This window comes from Spea bombifrons, chromosome 7 (genome assembly GCF_027358695.1).
Source record: "Spea bombifrons isolate aSpeBom1 chromosome 7, aSpeBom1.2.pri, whole genome shotgun sequence".
NCBI lineage: Eukaryota > Metazoa > Chordata > Amphibia > Anura > Pelobatidae > Spea > Spea bombifrons.
In genome coordinates, this window is record NC_071093.1 from 43,230,810 (window position 1) to 43,248,630 (window position 17,821).

Sequence of the window (17,821 nt, forward strand, 5' to 3'; positions counted from 1 at the left end):
AAGAGAGAACCCGGGACCCCTGTCCGTGACGTTTAGTGGGAGCAGCAGAAGATCAGCGGGCTGGTGACACAAGTCTCCCTTCCACGCCATTGACCACAGTCAGTACCTGCGACCTGCGAGTGTGTATTTATCGCGTGTCTAAACACTGCGTGTTACAAGCTGGGAAAATATCTGTCACCAGCATACGGCTCGTTTTTTCTCAAAATAACCGCTGATCTACGGGTTGTGCCACAGGCAAAAGTTAAAAAAAAAAAAAAAAAATAAAAAATAAAAAGAAGGTTCAAAGGTCTAATCTGATTGCATCGAACCCATTGTTAGCAACTTTTCTTTTTTGTCACGAGCTAAAAATAAACCCAGAAGAGGAAATTTTTTTTTTTTTTTTTTCCTGGGGTGTGGATTCTTCCTACATCCGAGGCATGTCCTGTTACTCCACCAACAGAAAACAAACCGGCCTCCTTACAGCCTGGGAGCCTTTGTCAAAGAAAATGAGACAAGGGAAGCCATGAATATCCTGCGTCTCCGTACCTCTACCCACAGTCAGGAGTAAACCCTGGAACCTGAGGGGGGGAAAAATGGTCCGAGAACCAAAGATTTAGGAGGACAAGAGAAATTGTTACAGGTGTAACCTTTAGAGTAACAACTCAACTTCTCGTCTTCCACCAGAGGACCTCTGGACCTTTAGGGTTTTTGGGACTCTCTAAAAATTATTCCAACACCAACGATGCTTCAATACCTAAAAAGTTTTTCTTTCTATAGCCATTTGTGCTCCATTCTAGAACACAAGAGGAAGAGAAGATGTTCTAGAACTGGAGAAATGGGTTCCGATCACAAGGAGCTACTGTGGAACGAATTGTGGACCCATTGGTGGGTTGGGGGTCAAATGTGTTTTTTTAAATGAAATCCAGTATGTCTCGAAAAAAAAATAAATTATGTTCTACTGTACCATTGTGACGATTCAGAAATAATACTCGGCAAAGTTCTATGTGAAACAGTAACCATGGAAACCATCGGAATGTTTCTGATTGTCTAAGATTTAGCAGGTTGTATTTACTTCCTTAAATTTTGAAATAAAAACATCTAACAGCATGCGTTGTTCAAGGTACAATATACGTATTTTTGTGTCGATGGCCTTGAACACATCGACTGGTTGGGGCCCTACATATGTCTTAAGCACCGGTTAGTGACTTCATTGGTCGAAAGGTCCAGATTAAACCTGTATCCACCTTCACAATCCGGCTGCGGAATCAGCCGGGGGAACAAAGAGAGCTCTGTACGTACGGCTGTTAATTCATCAAGCGCCGTCTTGTAAACCAAAGCCGGATTGTACATTCCCTGACGTTACAAAGAAATGCACAGAATGTATCCAACGGCATTGTTTCCTTCCCCGCTCAACCAAAATCAAGAGCGTTTGTATATACACAGGTCATATTAATACAATGAGAGGTCAAGGACAAAAGATAAAAAAAACATATAGAAAACATATAGGAATAAACGGAACCAATTTTCCAAGTGAGTTCCGTACATCCAGATTCATTCTTCAGTATTTTACTAAATATACGGTAATTTGACGCTTTTTCCGCTTGAGCCGGACCTTCTTCTCCGTCCGCACCGGTATGTTAAAGTTATCATCCATGTTATATCGCCTTGGTGGAATATTTTTACTCTCCCCTATTCTATCAGCCCTACATATTCTGCCGGCGCAGTATAAATATACGTAATGTGATGAAAAATGCAATAATGAACCAACATATCTTCCACCCTCTTTCCACAGCTAGGACCCTCCTCATAGACAGGCTTTAGAACCCTGGTGGGTCGCGAATCCGGAACCCCTTATGAATATGTTTTTGAGAATGGCCAAGCGGGTCCTTCTCGGAGAAGAAACTCATGGGGGTCTCGAGCATCTCGAATTCTGGTCTAATTAGATCTCTATTGAGAGCTTCAACCAGCTGTCCAACTTGGGTGATGTTTCTGGTTTCGAGGGTGGCCAGAGACGCCAGCAAATATCTAATATCAAAATTAGGATTTTTTTTAAAGGATTGTCCCTAATCAAGGAAGATAGCTACAAAAAATAAGAATGGGCAGTCATCTGGGATGAAGAAAAAAAAAAAATACACATTACGTTAAGGAAAGTGCAAGCTCTTTGGAACAGTTTAACATTTTGTCTGAATTCTAGTATTTTTTTCCCCCTTATCACACATGTTTGAAGAATTTTTCAGTTGAAAAACCTCAATTCTGCAACTATTCTAGAAAGAATAATAGTTTTTATACCGGTTCTCCGTGTAAATGGTTAATGGTGACCTAGAGAAGCGTGGTCTCCCAATGGAGGTTGGGTGGCTCTGGAAACACAAAGTCCCAACATTCCCACACTGCGCATACAATGGGGAGAAAAGGCGATTAAATGTCACTGTTTAATCAAGCAGAAAATGGGTAAAACACAGCGACCCGCTAACCCTATGTATTAAAAGAAAGCCGCTTCTCTTCCGCCGACGGGATTGGCTTAACCCTTTCATCTCCACGGGGAAGAAATAATCCAACAAGGGGATTTTTGGCTTAGAATGACGTTCCAAATATTTTTTTACCTAAAGCCCAACCTTTTGATTGCTCTTAATCAGGGGCCAAACGAGATCGATACCCCCCCCAGCACAGAGAGGTTAGAATTGTTAATAAATGTAATTTCTGGTCACCCGTTCAAAAGGGACATTATGATTAGGGTGACAAGAGGTCAGAGGGCTAAAATGAAAGAGTCAGGGGTCGAGATGTAATTTAGAATGTATTAACCTCAAAGTGAAGGTTATGTATAAGCAGAACAAACTCCCAGCAGATGTGGTAGAGGCTAATATAAAACAAAGAAATATAAATACAGATTAATAATAATAATAATAGAATTATGGGGAGTATAATATTAGAGATATCGCACTGGGAGGATTTCATAAAAGCTTCTAGATTCCACTAATTCTTCACTCCTCCACGCACCAAGTTTATAGAAATCACAAGACATTAGATACACGAAACATTGTAGCCGACAGATGCCAGATCCGCATCCGATGGCTCCAGGCAATCCACGGAGCCTCTTCCAATCCGAGTTTACACTGTAAACAAATTGATAGTAAACACCGAACGCACCGGTGTCACGGGGGGACGCGCTTACGGGATAAGCCACAAAAGGTCTTTATATGAATATCATTTGATGTGTCCGTAAAGCAGATGAACAAATACAAACCGCACAGCGTTAGCGCCATGCCAAGTATTAATACGTCATCACACCTACAACAACGTAATGTTATGTTAAAGTGAAAATAAAAAATATGTCATGGGAATAATTAATTATATTATTATAATTAATAAAAATGTCAAACTAATCCCACAGAGAGCTGGCATTGGGAAAAATTTTATTAACTTTTTGTTAATGGATTAAAAACCAGTTTTTTATGGGTTTTTTTAAATTATTATTATCAGCATACGTTGGCATTATTTGTCACATGAATACATGAGCTTTAAGCTGTATGCTATCACGCCTTTTTTAAATGTTTAGGAATTTGAGGAGGAAAACCTGGATAACTGGAACAGGTCTATAAAATATATGACACGTCCTTGCTGGGTTATAACGAGAGGTTCTACGTTTAACAGCAGGAGACGCGGATTGAGGTTTGGCCGGGTTTCCAGAAGGTTATGGGACCTGTTTCTGGCAGAAAGAGGCAAATTAATTCCATATGGTTAGAACGTTGTCCAACGGCAAAGCCGTAATTCTCATCAGTTCCCCCCAACTACATTCACAAGCAGAGGGCAGGATATTGGGTTTTTGGGAAGGCGTCCACATCCCCTGCCCTGTGCTGGACGGGCGCACCTTCTGTATAGAAACCCCCGCAGCAGGGTACGGAGGACATTAGGAGAAGAAACCTGCCGAGGGAATTAGAATGCAGTGGTATATAGAACAGTTAGAGCCCTCTGTCCGCATTGGCTGGAATGCTTAGCACAATGAGGTAGAAGGTTCAGTAGACAATAAAAAGGAATGATCGGGGCAGGAGATAGAGTGCGCATTAGGCAAAGAGACAGTGTGCTCTGTAGACTGCCCAGTAGATAATGGGGTACAATGCCAAGAACGGAATGGGGGAGAATGATCAGCATTTAATGAGAGATTGCTCAAAGACTGTGGGGTAGAATGTGGAGAACGGAATGGGGTAGAATGCTCAGTAGGCAATGAGATAGAACATTAGGTATTGAATGAGACAGATTGCTCACAGACTACAGAACGCTCGGTAGACAGCGGGGTGGGATGTCCAGCTTCTTCCCGATTCTGCATTATTTCAGATCGTGGAAGACGCAATCGGTTTTTGATCCACAGCTCTTGAACACGGCTTTTCTCTACAGGAACTTAAGGAATTGCATCCCCCCATCTTTAAAGCCATAAATACATTCGCTGGAGTCATCGACCTCCTCAGCGGATTTCAAACAAAACCTATATTGGGGGGGGGGGTCTAGGCTGCGGTTTAGAAGTTTTACTACTTTTATCTGGTCAGGATCATTGTGTATTCTATAAACCGGCCAGTGCTTGAACCTGGGTGGTTTCCTCTACAGGATCGCTACATTTCTGTCCATATCAGATAAAGGCCTGTCTCCTTCACAATTCAGAACTGGAATAAAGACTCCTCGTTTCCACTCACACAATGGCCACGGCTTCACCGGGGATAAGATCGGAGTTCTGGATAAGAGCCAGCTCTGTTTCTTTGGCCAATAAAGCTGTCTTTCCTCCCCAGTCGATTATCTAAAGGTGCACCACCCAATCCTGACCGGAATGGGAGGCCAACTTCTCCCAGATCCAATCTAGAACTCTGCATGTAAAAAGTAACAATGAAAATATTTCGGGCCATCAGTAATCAGGGGTCTTATGGGTAAAAACGGAGATGGAAAATATGTATCCATCGAAATAATCCAAATGTATTTATATATCCTCGTTTAAAACGAGCGTTATCCACAATCGACCTCCGTTTCAGTGGTTTCTAGAGGTCAAGGAGGTCCTTTTCTTTGGTAGCTCGATAGCTTGTGGCACGTGGACCGGACAGCCTTAAGACTCTCTCTTGTTTGAGTCTCTTGACCAACAAATCCACCCTTGGAGGCTTCTTGACCCTGAGACTCTTCAAATATTAACCCGTCAATAGCCCATCGTGAAATGTGGGACCCAAATGCCTCCATTACCCGTTCCCATGGAAACCTTGACTTGTCCTTATTTAAAGATACACTTAATAGAGTCACCTGCATTCAAGCAGGGATATCAACCATAACATACTAATTGGGAATCTTGTATATTATTATTCATTGTTTTATATAGCACCAACATGACCACAGCAATGTGGAATAGGAAGGAGTCGGCTCCAGACTGCGTGACCCTGAGAATCTGCCCCTTCACCCCGAGATTGAGGCAAAAACTGAGACGGCGAAGGGTAAAAAAAAACATAACATGTTTGCATTATAACGGTATCAGAAACTGCCAGCTTAACCCGAAAAAAAAAAATAGAAGATATATATAAAAAAAATCAAAAATACCCACAATTTTCTATAAATTCCATTAATCTATAAACATAATCAGTGAGGTTATTCTTAACGTTTATTATTCATTTAAAAGAAATCTTTATATTTAATCTTTGGCGTCATGGGCCGAGTTTACAGATCTGACGACCGTTGACTGTCTAGTTGTTACATGATAAGTTTAAGAGACAGCAGAGAGTGAAATGCTAAAGAAATTGGGTGAAACGTCTCTTGGGTGATACGGAATCTCGTTTCCTTTTTGTTTTACAGATATTTAAACAAACACCCTTTGCTGTCTGGTCTCCCTGGAGTATTTTGGCTTCTGTTCCACTTACGCTTCAGGAGAGAAGTGAGAATGACGGAACCAGCACCTTAATCATTCGTCGGTCCTTTAATGCAAACCTTATGATCCTAATAGATCCCGATGCCCAGGTGCTTCACGAGGAAGCAAGATGTGGCTCTCTGATATATACTTGTGTTACTACACAACAAAAAATAAAGCCATAATGACCAGTTGGATATCTTCTCATCCGGACCAGAAATATTTCAGTCTTAATAATTTGATAAGATGGTATCCTGACCACCTGGCTACAATGTGTTATCTGGAAGGGGGGGGGGCTGTAAAGGGTTAAATGCAAGTAGAGTGGGGGGGGTGTCAGCTGGATATTCATTTTAATCCGATGGCAAGATCGAAGCACCCGATTAATTGGGCGAGGATGGAATTGTAATTATCCGAGAACAAGATCCGGAGCTAGAATGGTTCCAGAATAATTAGCTTGATTTGTACGAGGAAGTGCGTTACGGATCGGGCGTCCTCACAGCCAGCGCTGGCACGGGTTTCCAAACCTCCCGGCACCCGATCTGTGCTGCGGACGTATCGTTTAAAGATAATAACCCACCGAGTCTATAGGATTTTCCACTTTCATTGCACGCAGTATCCACCTTTTCTTACAAGCAACACGGAATCTGCAGGCAGATCGGCCCCATTCGGCCCCAGTCTAGTCGCCCGTTTCTCTTGCTGTAAAGACTCAAACCTTAATCAGTTGTTGGTCCTGTCTTAGATTTAGGAGCCATATGCTTATATGCCATCATTATTCAGAGAGTCTGTCTGGGTAATTAAGACTGAGCCAATCTATGGTAATCTAAAACTAGTGATAAACTAATTGGTAGGAGATCCCTTTTAAAGCCCCAATTTTTTGTTCAGGTTCGGTAAAGCAAACTATATATAAAAAAAAAAAAAAAAAAGTACAGTTTCTCACCCAAGGAAAGACAGAAAGAGAGAAATTTCCAACAAGCTTTGAGTCGCACAAAACCCCCTCTCAGTTCCTTTGTGTCGTTCGTGTAACGGAGGCTGCAGATAATAACAAAACGGCGTCCCTCCCTCACGTATCGGTAATTTAATGAGAATTCACACACTTCCCGGCCCCGAAGCCCTGCGCTCCCATTATTCCAGCGAGGGCTCGGAGGGAGAGCGAAATTACCAGAAAGCCCCCCCGGGGGAACTCGCCGCAGAAGAACTCTTAACAACAGATAAATTACTGGAGCGTAATCACTGGGGCCACCGACGCTACTTCTGATTTTGCTGTCCCCAAAGTCGGATTTTGAAGGTTTTAATAGACTAACGGTAACCGGTCGGAAAATAATATTTTCGGGCAAACCCTTATTAGTGCCAGTGTTAAAATCCAGAAGCCAACTGGTCAGATGCCAAAGCCAGGGGTATTTGCAGACATGAGGAGTCCAGACTGGCCTTCCTTGGCCATATTCTGGTCTTGGAGGGAATGGAGGGAACAGATCCCTGCTCAATGTGTCGGTTGCAATGGTTATCTCTGAACTCCCCGGCGGCTCATTTACACTGCAAGCCATACGGTCTCCATACCATGCATTACAATATGGCGCACGGGGGTATGAGGTCATATCCTGGAGCTACACAGCAAGGACGGGGGGGGGTATCTGGGGCCGAGGGTAAATACGCTGTCGGTGCCATAGAGATAATTAGTAATAATGCACACTTTAGATGTTGTCAGGAGGAGAGATCCTTGCGTTCCTCGGAGATTCTAAACATAGCTTCGATTCCATCGTCTGTAACTCAATTAATTCGGCGCGTCCCCAGGCTCAGAGCGGCTGTTAAATACCCGCAGATACAGGAGCCTAATCCATCGCTTTAATGGACTCGCCTCGGCATATGGCCGCAAACATGACCCTCGCTGTCAGAAAGAGGTTATTATGTCTGCAGCCAGAGTACACGGCCCTCTGCGGGACGCCGATAACCCGCCGAGGAGATTACCTGGCCCAGTAGAAAATGCCCATTAACCCTTTCTTCGTTTGGTGTGGTCTATGAGACTGCTCTGTGATAAAACCTGGTTTTATCGCATTTTGCTCCAATAAACTCCCTTTATCTGCAGATCTGGAGCCGCCGTTGCTGTCAGTCATGTGATATTTTGGGTGACTTTCCCGGCTCAAACACCACACTGAGCCGATGCTTTACGGCAATGCTAATGAAGTCCGTTCCTTCATTCCTAGATAGTCAGAGTGCCTGGCTTGGTGATTAAGACTGAGCCATTCTATTGTTTTCCCACAGGCAGTATGATAAGGAGTCGGGGGGGTTTGTTTGGTAGATTGTGGCTCAGATAACAGAATGAAAACTCATACTAATATGCAGCTGCCTGAAAACATATTTTGGGGCAAAACTACAAACTTAAAACTCATTTGAATCCGATATTAATAGTAGTAAAATTGGTGGGAGTTTCGCTTTAATGCCAGAAGGTCTTTTCCCGATTCCTTTTTGCAAACAGAATGAAAGTCTGCGCAGCTCTCCTCCGATACCCCCCCCTCCGCTCTGCTTTGGCTCCTGCTTAATGTTTATTTCCAGCAGAAAACAGACCCCTGGGGATGGGAAGTAGGCTGGGGGGGGAATAAGTCAAAATACATGGGATGATTCAGAAAGAATCCAGACCCGGCCCCCGGCGTGTTGTGACAAAGTGTCGCTGTCAAGAAATTGTTAATTCATTTAAAAGAGAAATGACGTGATCATCAAGTCGTCTGGCATTAACGGTATTAACCCTTTCCAGTGCCAAGAGGTGGGGGCCACACATAATACAGACTTCTGTTTCCGAAAGGGTTAAAATGTAATTCGTAACAGGAGTGTTTTTCAGGCCAAAAAGTGTTGCAAGAATTTAAGAATGGAAAAAAAAAAGAAATCCAACGCAAAATCTATGCCAGAAATCACAAGACTGGGAACTTTCTCTAACGAGCTGCCGCAAACGTATATTAATTGGGACTTAGAGTGAGAAGGAAATAAAAAGCCACATTTGTAAATTAACTTGTCGCCTGAATCGCAATTACAATTAATCAACAGACAAAAAAAATCCCTTTCTATCTGTCACCGGTGAGCGATTCCTGACACGGACCAGCAGAATTCTCTTTTAAATTAATAATGTCCCCTGATTTTAAGTGACTCTTGTGCTTAGAACTCTCCTTGGATTTGTAGCCTGACCTCTGGCCTCCTCTCTTCTAATAGCTGCTCATTTTTGAACCATTCTAAATTACATTAAATCTGGCGCAGGAATCAGGAGTTTATTTTGGATCATAATGAATATGGCTGGGAACTCGCTGGGGTCGACCCGGAGTCTCTGGGTGAACCGATCCTTCCTTTGGTCTCTGGGTCACTTAACCCGTTCTCCAGGCAGGGGGGAGACTGATTTAGCCGTAACAACCCCCTACCCGCCTACTTGGTGATGAATTTACCCTTCCCCCTGCCCCCCGGGAACTGCTCCCCCAGGACCTGTCATCCAGTAGGCCTAGGCCAGTTTACGTCACTGTCTCTACTGTCTCTACTACTAAATACTATCTGGGTGTAGCTCTGCCCCCATCCACAGATAGCCCTGCCTACAAAGCCAGTTAGCCCCACCCCATACAGGGCAACTCCTGCCCCTACAAAGCCACTGCCTCAGAGTAGGAAGACCCCTGGGTAGACTGCCCCGGGATGTTCCAGTCCACGTACCTGCTTCCCGTTCTCCGTGCTGTGGTTGTTCTGTAGTTTGTCTTCGTTGCTGGTGTCCTCCTTGCCTTTCCAGACCTCTCCATTGTTGTTCCCGATGGAGGGCGTGGGGGGAGCGCTGGAGTTGTCCTGGGACTCAGACGAGGAATTCTCTTTACGGCGCAAACGTTCATCCGTCTCCCTGTCCACGACCAGCAACCGCGTCTCGTTCTCCATGGCTTTAATACGCTGGACCACCTGGGCAGAGAGAGAAGAAAGCGTAAGACTGTCTGACGTGTCTCAAGTAATAGTAACAATGCGGCCTGCGGTCACAGAAGATGCTTCCCGAGTACTGCACCAGTTATAGAACCACAAGTGGTATAAATTCGGGTTTGAGGGTCATTTATTGCCCTATAACGGTGGTCACCGTCCTCCTCTCCAGTAGCGCTTCAGCCTATTCATTCATACATCCCCTGTTAAGTTGCTGATTGTTGCTGATTGGTTCAGACAGCCTTTGTAAGGGGCGGGGCAAGGAAAACGCGGAGATGAGATAATACTGGCTTTGCCACAGGCTGCCTCCATGGCAAACAAAAAGCACAAGCTATGTTTTAATTAACAAATTTACTAATTCTAACAGTAGCGATGGCAACAGCGGCTCGTTTAATTCGTTACCTAATTGTATTTTATTAAAATACCAAAAGAAAAAAAAAGCGTAACCGGTGATAAAAATAACAGCTCTGAGAACATCCTGGGATTGTGGTTCTCCTTACTTCGTGACCCCCCCAGAAATCCCGCGGACGCTGCAGCGCTGGTCTTTTATAGGTCTGCAGCACTTTATCTTTGTTTACAGAAGTCGTACGTACCGATAGACGCTCCCCAGGGGGTCCGTGAAATTTAATACACCCTTATTTATTTATGGAAAAGTTTTTTTTTGTGTTTTTTTGGAGGTACAATGATTATTGTTCTGGATTTTGGGCAACGTGCCCGTCATTTAAATTCCCACCGGTCAATTCTCGGTTAAAGGTTTAGAACAAAAATAACAAAAGACGAAGAAGAAGAAGAAGAAAAAACGCCAGCGCAAAGAACATTTCTCTTTTCCACTCTGATCACGTAAAACAAGCGAAACCAGCCGTTTTATGGTTATTGAACACTTCCTTTTGCCCCAAATAAGAATGTTTTTGGGAAAAGACTCACGGAACTTTCTAAAAGAGCGGAATCCAAAACTCTCCATAGAAACATAGAATTCGGCCCCGTCTAGTCTAATTTCTCCTGCTTTAAAGAATCGTGGGTCTCGTCTGTTTAAATCCCCTCACTGTATTACCCTCTACCACCTCTGCTGAGGGGCTGCTCTATTTATACACCACCCTCTCGGTAAAGTGAAAATATAAACAATTACAAAACTTTTTCCTGGTTAATAAACCATAGGTGAGATGAAAGGCCAACATTTCTTCATGCATTATGTATGACCAACCCTGGCAGGTGTCCTTAAGAAAAGTTAATATAGCCCTGTATAATGCATAGTTAATAATGTAAGATTATTTCAGGCTGGAGATTAGATCCCATGAAGCAACGTGCCAACGGGGTCTTGAGATTTTAAACAGGACGTACTTCTTGACCTCGAGACTCTCCCCATTCACCCCCATGTAAGATAACGAGAGTTCCCAGGCACGCACATTTACATAAAGACGTCAGCAGGGATACAGGAATCCACCTCTATTGCTCATTGCATAGCGATGTCCTAACTCCTTTTCAATGGCTTATTATATCTATACAATGAGGATTAGACATACGAGAAGGTCGGGCGGGTAGTGCCAGCTGGGTGAATCCTCGCCAAGACCGAGCCGCGTATCGCTTCATTATTTTACCTCTCGCTTAACGAGCACTATTTCTTCTGGCACCGGAATGCCGCAGTTGAGCTGGATCCCTGAAGACTCCGTTTTTTGGTGGCCGGGGTGACCTGTGCTTTTTGGCCGGCACCCCTCTTCTGGGTGGGCCCTAGAAGATACAACTCCCCTTGGTTTTGGCCAGGGAGGGAAGGAGTTGCATATAACCTGGTGGGGAGAGCAGCCCCAGAAGGGAAAGAATGGGGACCTGGCATCCACTGTGGCGCACTGGTTCACTTTCTTCACCAACAGGCGAAGCACGAGTCCTTCAGGTTTCATGGAGAGCAAACAGGGATCCGAGAGACTCATCTTGTTGGGAAGACCTACTTTGGACTACAAGACCAATGGAAGGATTGTGATAATACATCAAATATGACAAAAGAGCCAGAAAATAGATCCTCAACATTGGTGGCCCTCAGCAAACCTACTCTATTAAATAACTAAAGCTACGGATACATCAAAAATAATATATTTAAAAGGTGTAAGAGCCAGCTAAACCAATCAGGAAATTCTTGGGCCATCACCAAAACCATAGCATTTCTGGGTCAACACAATCCTTCATAAATAAGACCTTCCTAAGAGATTGTAGTTGATGAAGACCATCGATGGTCATCTCATCCACTTTGACCCTAATCTAGAACTATGTTTTGGCTTCCTCGTGTTCTAGAATAACAGCTACAAACTGGACTGGATTTCAAGAAGATCATTCATTTCTCACAACCTCAGTGGCCGTCACTTTATGTTGTTGTTTGTGTTATCTTGAGAATTTTGGCCATAAAAAGGAAGGACTGCAAGACATTAAACCTGCCGCCGACAGACAACGTCGGAACACTGACAGCCCGATATCCAGCTGAACGTTATAACAAAAGACAGCAAATATTTGGATAAATATATGGTGTCTCTTTCCCCAGAAGACTTGAAAGGCAAAAAAACAAAATACATTATATAAAACAGCCCTCCGTCCAAAGCCAGGGCAAAGTGGCCTCTCTGGAAATAAAAAAAGACTTCCAGAAATAAATCCAAAATCCAATAAAGGAAAAATGGCGAAACAAAAACAAACAAACAAAAAAAAATCCATTAACAGCGAGAGAAATTCAGGACAAAATGTGACGAACAACAAAGCAATGTTACAGAGTTCACTGCCCGAGCCAAGCATGTGACGGTGACAATGACACTGTCCGACACCGCGCGACGCTGCCTTCTTAACCCGTTCCATCACATCGTTTGGGGTTTGCACTAGAATGGCGGGGATATCCGAGATCGAGTCCCCCCCGCAGTGATTCGGACAGGGTGGCATGGGATCCAGGACACGCAACGTGGGTGAGGACCACGGCGATCCTGAAGTTTGGGATGCGACGTGAGCTGGAGACGTTGATAGCTCCATCAATAGAACGTAGCTCGTGATCATTAGATCCAGAACAAGATTCCATAATAATGAAAGCGGACCTCCCGAAATTTCCAATGGCCACAAAGGGCACGCTTTAGTTGAAGAGGGCATTATCACAGATCTGGGCAGTGGTGGGGCTTTACCGAGACTTGTGAAGTATAGCGTACGCCATCCATTTAATTGTCCTTCTCTTCTGTCTCACCAATAAGCGAGGACCCTAAGCAACTGCTTCATTGCTTATATCATGGGGTCATCGATGAGCTGGATCTTCTCCTGCCTGATCCTCCTCAAGTGTCACACGTTTAATCAAATCTCTTATTAACGTTCTACATTTTAATTGGGTGATTAAAGGGTGATTGACAGCTGTCCCTCGTGTTGTTCCTGCAGCGACCCGTTTTGTATTCCGTTACATTTTGAGCTCCTAGAAAAGAGGAGCATCGGGCGAGGAACACAGAGATTTAGGGACAAGAAGAGGGACACTTGGGAGGTAAAAAGCTGATAAGAAGAATAAACTTGGTGTTTCGGTTATATGGTGGGGTTTGTGGGACCTTAAAAAGCCCCGGTATCGTCATAGAACAATATCTAGGGACATTTTGGGGATTTCAGGACCTTAAAGGACAGTCCTTCAGGTGTAAGACACAAGAAAGTAATGATGTCATATGATGACACCTCTGACCGTCCTTCGGTGTTGGGTAACCATCTATAGGGATTTCAGCCCCAGCAGTACGCAGAAGTCCCACCGTATCCGTTTGGTTTGGCCTCCTTCGTTTTGGGGCAACAATTTTTTGGGGCAACAAGTTTCCCGACTTTTCGGTTTGTATAAAATTTGTCGTACAAATCCACAAATTAGGCAGAATTCATTAAATTGGGTATAATGTTTATAATAAACCTGCGTTCCTGAGCTCACAGAAGACGTTTATTGCAAATACATAATCCGGGGCGGATTAGGCTGTTACGGAGACGGCGGGGTTTGATGTACTAAATGGGTGATTCGTTTTAACCAATACAGTTCAATAAAAAGGTTCACAGAAACTTATACTTTTTGGAGCAGACTGGGAATGACAAAAGTACAGGTAAGGAGATTACCAAGAAGCAATGATATGATGTCATGGGCATATCTCCTGCACTGCATCCAGGTGGGGGTGGGGAAAGGGGTAAATGCATATGGGGGGGGATTCTGCATACAACCCCCCGCCATACAACTCAAAAATTTAAAGGGCATTAAAGCGCACGGAGCTTTAAATTCTCTTCCAGATGCGATCTCCGGCCCCCCGCTATTTATTTTCCAAAATAAATTAAATCGCTATGTCAAATATTTTAAGGCAGAGGGGGGGCAGCCTGCCCTGGGAGGAGGAATTTGCAAGTGTAAGGAAAGAATGTTCCTTCCAGGGGAGGACTAACTCCCATCACACTGCGGAACTCCTCCGTTTGGTGGGTAAAAAAAAAATAATATTAATTAAAAAAAAAAGGTTTGATTTTTTTTTATTTTTTTAACTGAATATTAGAATTTTTAACCCCATCCTAGCTGGGGGGGAAGCATCGCAGAGGAGTCTTGTTTTTGTCTTAAAATTTAGGGTGGAAAAATAATCTTTTAAGAAAAAATACATTTCTAAATCATCCTTTTTTCCATTTTTTTTTTGCACTAAAAACAACACTGTAGAAATTAGCTATACCTGCTGACCAGGTGGAAGATGGAAACACCCAAGGGTGCGGGTTATCGTGGTTTGGCCGTGTAATTACACGCCACATTAGGCTTATGGCTTCCTGATCGTTATGGTTACCGGCGTGAAGCGTAAGAAACGGGGCGGTTCGTGGGCATTTTTCGCCGTTCTGATTCTTCCCGTCTCTCTAGGGCTTTATTCACTAAAGCAGGTGCTGGCAGGAGAGCTGCGCTTTCAACATCCTGAATTCACTGCGGATCATAAAGGGCCCCTGGGAAACCTCCCTGACAGAAGGGCTAAGCTGGCCCTGCATGATGTATAAAATCAATCAGTGATGCGACTTACTTACAAATCGTACCGATGTAAAAGAGACCCTCGAGGCCTCACGTGCGCTCGGCGGCTGAGAGCTATCCTTATAATTAACATTTTTTAATCCTTCTAGATTGTAAGCTCCTTTGGGCCAGGCCCTCGTTGGGTTTCTGTAAATCCAAGTTGCTGTGTGACGCACGACGTGTTATGTTACCCATTGTACAGCGCCACGGAATATGATGGCGCTATATAAATGATCATCAGCATCCAAACCCATGAAGTCCATTTGATGGCAGGAGAGCCCCTTTAAATATGCTGTATACAGGGCCGCGGAAGCCATTCTCAGAGCAGAAGCTCGCAGGGGTCAGTGAGATGAAGCTGCAACTCTCCTGCCAACTCCCTCTTTAGTGAATAAACCCCTAAAATCATTTTCCTGGCTAAAATACCCCATTTTTCCCAGTTTGGGCCGAAATAAAAAAGGAAACCTACGACTAAAGACCCGTCTTTGATAAAGTGCAGCCCAGCATAGTTGCGAAGAGTCCCAAATTTTCTGGGAAGTCCTGACAATTGGTCTTATGTCCCTTGCTGGGCACCACGCATGTAAAAAACGGGGTCGGATACGTAGCGTTCTGCGGACGGACCCCACGTCTCTGAGGCCCAAGTTTTAACAAATCCCCCCGGAGTGTTTTGTTCGGCTGTATTATGAGTCCTCTAACCCGCTACCCATCACAGAGCGGCTCCGCAACGCAAGCTCTAAGCCCAAAGTTATAAACCTCAACCTTCTAACTGTGGCTGGACTACAACTCCCATGAACCTCTTCCAGCCCACGATCATGGAGTTGGCACATTGACAATGGATGAAGTTATACTGGCAGAGTCAGGGGGGTAGGTGGCACCTGGAGGTGAGGCAGGGGGGGTAGGTGGCACCTGTAGGTGAGGCAGGGGGTAGGTTAGTGGTACCTGGTGGTGAGTCAGGGGGAAGTGGTACCTGGAGGTGACGCCGGGGGTAGGTGGTACAGGGGTTAGGTTAGTGGTACCTGGAGGTGAGTCAGGGGGTAGTAGGCACCTGGAGGTGAGGCCGGGGGTAGGTGGTACAGGGGTTAGGTTAGTGGTACCTGGAGGTGAGTCAAGGGGTAGTAGGCACCTGGAGGTGAGGCAGTGGGTAGTTGGCACCTGGAGGTGAGGCCGGGGGTAGGTGGTACAGGGGTTAGGTTAGTGGTACCTGGAGGTGAGTCAGGGGGTAGTAGGCACCTGGAGGTGAGGCCGGGGGTAGGTGGTACAGGGGTTAGGTTAGTGGTACCTGGAGGTGAGGCAGTGGGTAGTTGGCACCTGGAGGTGAGGCCGGGGGTAGGTGGTACAGGGGTTAGGTTAGTGGTACCTGGTGGTGAGTCAGGGGGTAGTAGGCACCTGGAGGTGAGGCCGGGGGTAGGTGGTACAGGGGTTAGGTTAGTGGTACCTGGTGGTGGGTCTCCTTCTCCACATTCTCCCCGTTGACTTCCAGCACCCGGTCTCCAGCTTTGAGTCCCGCGATCTCTGCCGGGGATCCGGGCTCCACCTTGCGGATGTACTGGCCACTCTTGCCCCTCTCCCCGTGCAGGTGGAAGCCGTATCCCTGCTCCCCCTTCTTAATGTGGCACAGCCGGGGCTGCAGCTTCTCCTGTGCCATGGTCCGCTGAGTCCGAGGTCTTTAGGTCAGAAGCTCCTGGCGAATACTCGGCAAAGGGCAGCAATCAGCAGGGGACAGGGGGCATGACTACCCCACAGGGGGCTCTCAACTCTGGGTCTGGGGTCTTTGAGAGCTCCGTAGAATGTCCGCTGCCCACCCGCACCCGGGCACAAGAAGAGTGCAGCGCCGGGCACAGAGAGAGTGCAGCGCCGGGCACAGAGAGAGTGCAGCGCCGGGCACAGAGAGGGTGCAGCGCCGGGCACAGAGAGAGTGCAGCGCCGGGCACAGAGAGAGTGCAGCGCCGGGGAGTTTATGGAGGCAAACGAGGTAGGTGCCCGGGACAGGTGCCAGACTCAGCGGGGTGCGATGCCAGGCAGAGGCTGGTCGGACTCGGTGTGCTGCAGCTGCCCTCCTGCCCCGTCTTACTGCTCCCTCCGCTCCTCCTCCTCCTTCTCCTCTCCAGATCTGGCTTGTGTTTCACTCGCGAACAAGGATGATCATTGGCTGGACGCAGCTCCGGCTCCTCCCACTGATGCAGGCTGGAAACTTCCAGACTTGGGGGGTACAGAGCAGGGCTGTGGGGTCCCAAATCCTGCAGCCCCCTCCCCACCCTCACATACCTGCCCCTGCCCGCTGAGCTGCCCTCTCTGCGGGACTGGAATTCATTAAAACACCGGCGGCTCGGCTCCTATTACAAAACCTCCACTTTCCCCCGTACTCAACACAGAGCCACATACCTCCCAAGTGTCCCTGTTTAGGAAAACTAGTCCCCCTCTTCAGAATGTTTGCTGGGTATGAGGGGACTGCAGGGCTCTACCGCCCTAAAAGCCCCGATAATGTGTATAGAAACAGGCAATGGGTTTATAAATAAAACGGGACAAAAAAAACACTTTCTTGAAAATGCATTACCCATAAATAAGAAGTTTAACAAAAAGTATTTTTAAGCTCCACCCCTAATACACCTCTAACCCCGCCCCCTCAAACAAAAGTGTTCCTTTCTGGCCAAATGAAGCTGTCACTGAGCTCTCCCTCTTCCCAGAAACAGCCCTGGATGCCATTGATTTGTCTGGGAGTGGGAGGTGCAATGGGTGGAGAGTGGGCGTGGCTAAACACAAAGAGCAGAGTGACCCAGAGACCCAGGGAAGCAGCAGCTCCCCCCAGAGACTCTGAGTGAATCCCCCCCCCCGAGAGTTCCCAGGTACAGCCACAACTTTTGGCGTCTGTGGACCCTCACTTGTGTCACATCCCGGGGCAGAAGGGCGCTGGGGCATTGTCGCCGGCTGTTTGAAGTGTGCAAAGTCACAGCCCGCCTCAGGGGTTTCATTTCTGGAACCATGGAGGGTCAACCAAGTTAAAGGGACGTGGGGTAGGAGGTAGACTTTCTGTAAACGATCATTTTAAGTTGCCCGGGAGAATT

At 45.9% G+C, this 17,821-nt stretch overlaps 1 protein-coding gene across 1 annotated transcript in view; it reads right to left on the reverse strand.

Annotated features, from left to right (window-relative positions):
- Nucleotides 1-16,563, reverse strand: part of NHERF2 (NHERF family PDZ scaffold protein 2) — a 34,947-nt gene extending 18,384 nt beyond the window's left edge. Inside the window, exons 1-2 of the mRNA XM_053471526.1 lie at nt 16,195-16,563; nt 9,524-9,757 (exon numbers count right to left, since the gene is read on the reverse strand). Of these exons, the coding sequence (XP_053327501.1) occupies nt 9,524-9,757; nt 16,195-16,404 (444 nt within the window). The 5' untranslated portion in view covers nt 16,405-16,563. The remainder of the gene's footprint in view (nt 1-9,523; nt 9,758-16,194) is intronic.
- Nucleotides 16,564-17,821: the final 1,258 nt, after the last annotated feature.